At 32.9% G+C, this 9,823-nt stretch overlaps 1 protein-coding gene across 1 annotated transcript; it reads left to right on the forward strand.

The window, feature by feature from the left end:
- The first annotated feature begins 4,744 nt into the window (after nt 1–4,744).
- LOC135631472 (flavonoid 3',5'-hydroxylase-like) lies at nt 4,745–6,873 on the forward strand. Its single transcript, XM_065139177.1, has 2 exons — nt 4,745–5,657; nt 6,042–6,873. The coding sequence occupies exons 1-2, from the start codon at nt 4,770–4,772 to the stop codon at nt 6,669–6,671; spliced, it is 1,518 nt and encodes a 505-aa protein (XP_064995249.1). The 5' UTR covers nt 4,745–4,769; the 3' UTR covers nt 6,672–6,873.
- The last annotated feature ends 2,950 nt before the right edge of the window (nt 6,874–9,823 follow it).

Genomic DNA, 9,823 nt, shown 5'->3' on the forward strand with positions numbered 1-9,823 from the left:
GTCACCAATGAAGAAATGTGTAGACCTCTTTATCAGTGGAATCAATTTGCCATGGTCAAACGGTGCGTACGAATGAGGGTAAGATGGAGAAGAATTTGAAGCCAAGTGTTGGGATTGGCAGAAATCCCACCCTTAATCTCCAACATGACCATATATATATATATATATATGAGAGTATAAACTTACAGGTAGAAGAAATGTGTTAGGATCGTTAAGTAATTTAATTTTTTTAGGTAAGTGTCCTAGGAAGATAAGGAATGCTAATGAAGGAATGATCCTTAAATTAGAGTTTTATTTTTTTATATATAAATATCTTATAAAAAGTAGTAGGTTGTGGACTAAACTCAATATATGCATTAAACTTTTTTCAATATGAACATTTGGCTCTGATACCATGCCAAAAGTTTATTAATGATAAATTTAAGTCAAGCTCAATATATATTACTCGACTCTCAATGTTTACCATGTGAAATTATTCCTTTAATCATCTTTTTAATCTCTTCTCATACATTAATATTTTTTAACAAATATATCAATCATAATCATCAAATCTATTATAACGTACAATCGAGAAATTCATCAATCCCTAGCCAACCGAACTCTTTCCAAGATCACAAAGGATTCAACATCATCCCTAGCTAATGGACTCTCAGAAGTCAAACACGCCACATAAACTGATATGATAATGGCTGTATCAAATACTGTCAAGTGGAGATGCAGAAGTCGAACCACAGTTTCTAAATGTTACTGAAATTGCATACGAAATAAACATTAACAATCAGGTTTAGAGATGGTTAGGTAAACCGAGCTATATAATACCTTGATTACTTGGTCATATCCTCCGGAAGGAATGCTACAGTTTTTAGTATAAAACTTGGCCAACACAAATCACAACCATTGACTAATATCAATTATTAGTCACCAAGAAGATAGGCATCCAATGTCGATTCATATTACCAAAGCAATACCAATTCAGCATACGTTGATCAACATGTAATCAATTACACAAAAGAAAAGTTGCAATAATGTTGAGACGCTTTGAGTCTCTCTCTTTCTTTCTTTCTTTGTCTTCAAGTAATCTATAAAATATAGTCATGAGAGTTTCTTGACTTTGAAGTGTTGGCAAAAAGACCGGAGTAACAAATCTTTTGTGGGGTGGCTTTAGAGAAACTAGCAATGGATTTCCTTGGTCATCCCTTTATCTTCTGTCAACTCTTAACAAATCTATGCGTGTTGCCTAAGTAATCCTTCACATAATCTCTTTTGTTGTTCTTCTCCATTGTAGTTTTTGAGTCTCTCTCTCTCTCTCTCTCTCTCTCTATTTGTATTCACATGATTTGTAAAAGATGCTTGTGAGAACCTCTTTACTTGAAATGTTAAAAGCAAAATTACCCAAGTAAAATAGCATGTTGAATCGTTCAAGAGAAACTAGCAATCGTCTTAGTTTTTGTGAACTCTTACCAACTACGTGCATGTTGTCCTTTGGTGATGGCAATTCATAGCTAGTTTAATGTGTGAACTTCTTTGAAAGCTTTGTACTTGATCACGTATCTCGAATATTATTTATTCTTGTCAACGCTATCTAATTGACCGAATCCAATTTTACGTACTGATTATAAGGAAATGAAGATCGCACAGTAAGCCATTTAAAATGCCAATTTTGAAATTAGTGATCACCTAATCAAAATTTTTGTTTGACGTCAAAATTGTTGTGGGAATGCTGTTTGATGTTCCCATTAATTCAAAAATAATTTGACTAGCCATGGTTCTTCACCTTCTTGTTTCCATGCTAATTCTTCGTGGGAGGAGATTGTAAAAGTGGGTTTCTCTCAGCAGTCATATGCACCTCGTTTTTGTAATGTATTAGTCAATATGTTTGCTTCATGTATATATTTACTCAGACAATGTCAAGTAAAAACAAGAAAGACAATTTTGTAGATAAATTCAACTTTGTTATTGGAAAATTGGATAGGTAACGAACGCTTATTGTACTGACAGTAGTTGTTCTCCACAGCAGTCTTGAGAAGAAATAGTGCTATTCTAACTTGTCGTGAGGTGGTGTTCCAATAGTGAAAAGTCTTGTGTAATTGCATAAAATTAGATGAGTAAAGTTTTGATATTTTTGCTTCTATTTTTTGTATCTCTCTTCTAGATAAGTGATCTTAAATGTTTCGTTAACATGATATCAAAATGGAACTGATCATGTTAACTATAGAAACAGAAAATATAGACACTAATAGGAGTCTCATCCTGTAAATTTTGACCATTACTAATCAAATCGCATCCTCATTACTTATCATTTAAAAATCAACAAATATACAAGAAAAAATTAAAATATAATCTTTTATTCACTATATCTTTAAAATACTAACGACCCTCTTTTGTCAACAAGTAGAGGAGAAAAAATACAAAATATAATTTTTCATATCTTTAAAATACTAATAACTATCTTTTTGTCAACAAGTCAAGGAGAAGATATGTAAAATATATTTTTTTATTCAACATATCTCTTTTTTTTTTGGGTAAAGAAAAGTGGTGAAGACATGACATGATCCTAAATCCTTGCTTCCAACTGTCAAAACTTTTAGCAGTTAAGATAGCTAACATGTATTTTAAAAATTTATTAAATAATATTTGGTATCCTTAATCTTTAATAAGCGTGTCAACACCATCACCACCCCTAGATGAATCTTTTAGGTATTATTCAACATATGGTATACATTATAGTTTTAGAATTACTCATTTTTGCCAAGTATAACATATAAAAAAAAAGAGTGAAACAATTTATTATTTTTTTATCATGTTCAACTATCCAAATTTGAGTTTTTGTTAAGACATTTAAGTTGGTTAGTTTATTATTATACAAGTGATAGATCTTAAACTATTTGAGTCAATACATAACAAGTCTCATTTTATATAATATTTTTATAATTTTAATAAAAATCTAAATTTGATACGAGAAATATTTTACTCTGACCAACACAACTTGCCAACTTGTAATGCAAAACAAAGTTTAGGTTCTAAAATGTAAAATTGATCATCTAAATTCAACGGGACAAGAGGCTAATAGCCCCTAAAAAAAAGAATCTTCAAGTTTCTTGCTTTACATATAATGCTTTGGATGTCACACTGCATAATCCTATGAAAAATTCATGTGGATAATGTTTCCTCCAAAGTGATGATGTGGTTGATACCGAGTGGCATGGGTAGTTGGCAGTCTTATTAGATGGGGATTAGTTGATGAGATATCTATCATTTGTATAATTATTATTTGATAAGCAATAATAAATATCATATTTAATAAATTTCTGATTAATTATAGTTATCTGTTATTAATTGTATGTCAAGATTTATATAACACAAACTGATTTCTCCAACGGACTGCACTAAAGTCAATTAAGTGGGATCGAGCTCATGAGTTTTTTAAATTGTAGTCTTAATTTATCTCCAAGTATTGTATTTATTGGTGAACATTAAAATATATATAATCTCAATAAAGGATATAGTGTTGAAAATAATTTAAAATAATATTGATGAATCATACAATTTAATAGATAGCTATTTTAATATGATCAGATCAATAAAAATAGGGAGATATAGGAAAAGTTTTACTAGACATAATATAAAAAAAGACATGGAATTTTTACAAGAAATAATTAATTCAGGGAGAGATATAGAAAAACTTAAAACTTTTATAAAAACAACTAAAAGAAACTTGATATAGCTGAATCTTTGGTCAATGCAGGATCTAAAGAAAAAGTTATCCTTCTAAGTAGAAAAGTCACTCAAAAACAAAACAGTGGCGTCACCTTTTGTTGAGTTAGAAAGCGGAAAAGTCATCCTTATGATTTTGTCTATGCATTTTTTGTAGCTTTGAATCGACATAATTGATAAAGTGAAACGAACAAAGTTATGAGAAGTTTATCAGTTAGAATATTCTCTCTATAAACAAAACATAAAATCTTGGTAATATAATTTTTGGATTTGGAAATGTCAGCACGAATGGGAAGAAATGGGCTGTTGGTAACTGTTGAGTATGATGCTGACCTCAGTGGAGACTCTTCCTTATAACTTCCATTATCACGTGTAGAAATTGATTACACCTCAAGCGTAAGATAAGTTTGACCAACTCTATAAGAACACTGTACATTTTGTGCACTGTGTATATTTTGTGTTGCTGTCATAGTTTGGTTGAATCCATCTTCCATAGCTTGTCATTTATAATCTTCACATCATTTATTCAATTCATCATGCAAAAAAAGACCAACCTAAATGCAACAGCATATGCCACAAAGTCAAAAACATAATGATGGACTAAGTAATCTCTCTCTCTCTCTCTCTCTCTCTAACTCACTTTTTAACCAAAATAATTCATCTTTAACGGTAAAAAATCAAAATTAATCGAACATCAATCCAATCCAAAAGAGTATAGTCTTTTCTTTGTTTTCACTGTCTTTTGTATGATGTAAAACATTATAATCTGAATGTGATTAAAATTATTAAAGTTCAATATTACCTTTTTCTGAAATTTTATGTCCTGTAGCTTTCTAGCAATCACATAATGTATGCTGGAATCAATTTCTCATGCTACAATTTGTGGGTTGTGGGTTTCAATTAAACAACTGTCTCCGACGACAGGTGTCGCTGAGACCACCAAACATGACATCGGCCCTTCCATAGGCTATTCTTTGCCGTCCTTAGCTCTCTGTCTACATATACGCATCACTAACCCACTTCCAATACCATCGCTTCGCACCACAACCATCTCGATGGCTCTCGACATCGTTCTCATCGCCGGCACCCTCTTGGGAGTCGTCGTCCACCTCCTCCTCCGCCGCAGGTTCCAGTCCATCCGTCGGCTCCGGCTCCCCCCTGGCCCTTCGGGCGTTCCAATCCTCGGCGCGTTGCCGCTGATCGGTCCGATGCCCCACGCCTCTCTCGCTAACCTCGCCTTGCGCTACGGCCCCATCATGTACCTCAGGATGGGCACTACGGGGGTCGTAGTTGCGTCCTCCGCTGGCGCGTCCCGATCCTTTCTCAAGGCGCTCGACCTTCAGTTCGCCAACCGCCCCTTGCCCATCAGCGGGAAGGACGTCACCTACGACGGCCAGGACTTCGTGTTCGCCAACTACGGGCCTCGGTGGAAGCTCCTCCGCAAGCTCGCTAACCTCCACTTTCTCGGCAGCAAGGCACTGACCGAGTGGGCCCCGGTTCGCTGCGACGAAATCGGTCGCATGCTCCGCGCCATGCTCGAGTCCAGCCGGAACTCGCGGCCAGTGATGGTGTCGGAGGCAATGGTGTGCGCCAGCGCCAACATCATCGGGCAGGTAATGCTGTCGCGGCGGGTGTTTGAGTCGCAGGGAGAGGAATCAAACCAGTTCAAGGACGCCATCACGGAGCTGCTAGCTTGGTCGGGGAAGTTCAGCATCGGCGACTTTGTGCCGGCGATCGCGTGGATGGACCTGCAGGGAGTGCAGCGGCAGCTGCGCCGGGTGCATGTGAAGTTAGACGCTCTGATCACGTCGCTCATGGCGGAGCACGAAGCTACGGCGCGCGAGCGCGAGGGGAGGCCGGACGTGCTGGATCTTGTGATGGCCAACAGGGTTGACGCTGATGGGGTGTCGCTTTCTGATGTCAACATGAAGGGATTTATCTCTGTGAGCTCTCTTTCCCTCTCTCTCCTTCCCCCCTCTTCTTCGCTACGGACAGCCAATTAACGACGGACGCAAATATCTCTAGTCATCGTTATCATTTGACCAAGAGTGATGGTAAATATCCTGTCAGAACAGGTGTTGGATCCTGCAACCAAACCAGCACTAGATATACATATGGATAGAGAGCCACAAAACGTAAGAAGATGTGCTCCGCAGGAATTCCTACGTTGTCTGCTCGATTATGGCACCATTATTTGAGTCACATAAGATTCTCCCAGGAGGGGAAATGATATTACCCTAACGCGTACTTTATTGGAGGCTCTCCTGTTTTATAAGTTCATCATGCATGTTTGCTACCACGCCAACACCAGCTTCTTCTCCTTGCAGGATATGTTTATTGCCGGAACCGATACATCATCCATCATAATCGAATGGGCCCTCGCAGAAATGCTAAGGAACCCAACCATCCTGCAGCGAGCTCAAGATGAGATGGACGAAGTAATCGGGAAGAACCGTAGGCTTGAAGAGTCTGACATGCCAAACCTTCCCTACTTACGAGCCATCTGCAAAGAGGCATTACGACTGCACCCTTCCACGCCGCTCAGCGTCCCACACTACACCTTCGAGGCATGCGAGGTGGACGGCTACCACATCCCCCCAAACACACGGCTCATCGTCAACGTATGGGCCATCGGGAGAGACCCCGACGTGTGGGAGCATCCCTTGGAGTTCAAGCCGGAGAGGTTCTTAAGCGGTAGAAACGCCAAGATTGAGCCACTGGGGAACGACTTCGAGCTGATACCTTTCGGCGCCGGGAGAAGGATTTGCGTGGGAATGCATGCAGGACTCATCATGCTTCAATACGGGCTCGGGTCTTTGTTGCACTCATTTCATTGGAAGCTTGCCGATGACGTCGAGGAGCTCGACATGAAGGAGAAATTTGGCGCCGTGCTTCCTAAGGCAGTGCCTCTCAAGGCTGTAGTTAAACCACGGCTCCTCGAAATTGCCTATATGTGATGTGTGTGGGTTAAACATGTATAATATGCATTAGGTATATTATACACAACCTAAAAAAAGGTAGGATGATGTACGCATATAGGTGAATTGACATAGAAGGTTATTGTCATGATCTCATTAGTAAAGGAAGTGCTTCAGAATAAAAACGTTTGGCCGATGTATTTTTATCATGTTACGATCAAATTAAAAGAACAGTTGTGAAGTTTTCTGTATTTCCCCTTGTAGAGATTTATTATGAAGATATGTCTGATTAGAGTTATATCCCGTCAAATTCAACTTAGGAGAGGAATTTTTTATAGCTTTGCTAGAGGCATATCTTGAACACGTACAACATTGTGGTCGATCATGCCTTGGAATACAAAGAATTTAGTCCAGCATGACTTATCAGTGATGCACCCATTTGTTTGGATCATCATATTGGAAACTTATGAGTAAAGAATTTATCCCAACACATAATAGATTTTTTCAAGATGAAATATTTATTTTCAAACTAGGATAAGAATCAGAACTTTATCTCTACAAATATTTGATTTAAAAAATATATATAAATGAAGATGCCGACTAATTTAACTAGTAAAAACTTTGATAGTTTATTATAAGGTTCTAAGCCAAATTTTATCTTCGTCACTTATCATTTACAATATATACATATACATATATATTTATATATATATATATATATATATATATATATATATATATATATATATATATATATATATGTATGTATATGTATATATATATGTATGTATATGTATATATATATGTATGTATATGTATATATATATGTATGTATATGTATATATATATGTATATATATGTATATATATATATATATAAATATATATGTATATGTATATACATATGTATATATATATATATGTATGTATATATATATATACATGTGTATATGTATATATATATATATATATATATATATATATATATATATATATATATATACATGTGTATATATACACATGTATATATATATATACATACATATATATATATATATATACATATGTATATACATATACATATATATACATATACATATATATATATATATACATACATACATATATATATATATATATATATATATATATATATATATATATATTAAAAGATTGACTCCAAATTTGACTTTTCTAATTAACTTTTTAAGAATTGAGAATTTAAACTCTATACATAAAGATTTTTGGATTTTTCGAACAGCATCACCAACTTTGTGTTAGTATTATATTTGGATAAATTTCTTTAAAAAATCCCCTATATTTTTTACAATTTTACTCAGATCGTCTCTGTTTTTATCCTAAGAAGTTTGTTATTGAGAACCTTCTTACTATTTCCAATCTATTAAAAATAATAAACTATAATTTTTACTATTTATAGTCCTTCAATTTTCAAAGAGGAAGAGGGGTAGAGGGAGGTAGAGGGGAAGAAAGAAAATGTATTTATGTCGATTTGCAGTGGGGTATCTTTGGAATTTTAACATTTTAAAATAAATTTATAAATAGCAAAGAGAGGATTATAAATACAAGTCATATTTTCCTAAATAGATATCCTATTTTTAAATTTGATAAAAAAAACCCTTAATACTCGTTTGTCCTTTTCCTAACTGGACATTAGATCGATCCTAAATTAATAGCAGTCAATAAAACAAATAATTATAATATATTTTTATTTAATTTTTAAAATATAAATAATTCTGAAATTAATTATTAAAAAAATAAGATAAACAACACATTACTGAATATTAAAAATATTATATAAATGATATTATTTATATATTATAGATGAATAAAATTAAAGTCATTAAATAAATCAATAGATGATAAATATTGATTCTAAAATTTTTAAATTTTTAAAATTTCATAAAACCTTGCAAATAACTTTCAAAGGCCTAAATAATATTTTTTTATTTTTAAGTAATTAAAATGCGTTTTTACTAATTTTAGTCCTTTAGAAATCTAAAATAATATTTAATTTAACCAAATTCAAGGTGAATTTACCTCTCTTCTAGGATAAAAACCACTTGAATATTATTATTGAAGCTTCTTTGAGATCTTAAGGCATCAAAAACCTTTCTGAAAACCTACTATTTTCTTTTGGGTCCTTATTTAAAAATAGTGTAACTCATATTCCATCTTTTTAAAATACTCTTAAATTTTCAGAAAACCTTACAAATAACTGACAACAGCCTAAATGATCATTTTTCATTTTTCGAGCCATTAGAATAAATATGTTTATTTATTTCAACTCTTTAAAATATGAAAGTTGTTTTTTTAATTTTATCCTATTCAAGATGAATTTACTATAACCTTGGCCCAAAAATCACTTGAATATAATTATATAATTTTTTTGAGGTTTTAAAGACACCACAATGTTTTTCAAGACTTAATTTACATTGTTGAGGTTGCACTATTTATAGCCCTATTAAAAAATATTGTAATGCACATCCAATATGCTCCAAAAATACTTCAATTTTCAAGAAAAACTGGTAAATAACTTCCAAAGGCCAAAATGATTTTTTTTTTGAACCATTAACATATTTATATTATTATATATTCAGTTATTTTAAAATTTTAAAATTAAGATAATTTTAATTTTACAAAATTTAATTGAATTTATCATAACTTTAGTCCAAAAACCAACTGAATATAATTATATATTTTTTAAGGTTTTAAAGAAAATAAACAAATTTTCAAAACCTGAGTTATAAGGTTTTTAAATGATGTTCCATTGATTTACACTATTAAAAAATAGTGTAAATCATATCTAATATATTTCAAAAAATTCTCAAAATTTCAAGCAAAGAATTAAATGATATATATTTTTTCTATGTTTGAGTCATTAAAATAGGTATTTTATATTTATTTTAGTCCTTCGAAATATAAAATTATGTTGTTTAAATTTTACCCAATTTAAGATGAATTTACTATAACTTTGGTTCCAAAATCTCTTGAATATAATTATAGAAGGTTTTTTGAGATTTTAAAAACACTAAAAATAATTTTTAAAACCTGAGCTATACTGTTTTTGAATGAGGTTATACTATTTTTAGGACCTTTTACAATAAATAGTTTACCTCATTAAAAAAACAGTATAGTTTATTTCCAACCTATTATAAAAATTATAAAATTTTA

Source organism: Musa acuminata, chromosome BXJ3-2 (genome assembly GCF_036884655.1).
Source record: "Musa acuminata AAA Group cultivar baxijiao chromosome BXJ3-2, Cavendish_Baxijiao_AAA, whole genome shotgun sequence".
Lineage (NCBI taxonomy): Eukaryota > Viridiplantae > Streptophyta > Magnoliopsida > Zingiberales > Musaceae > Musa > Musa acuminata.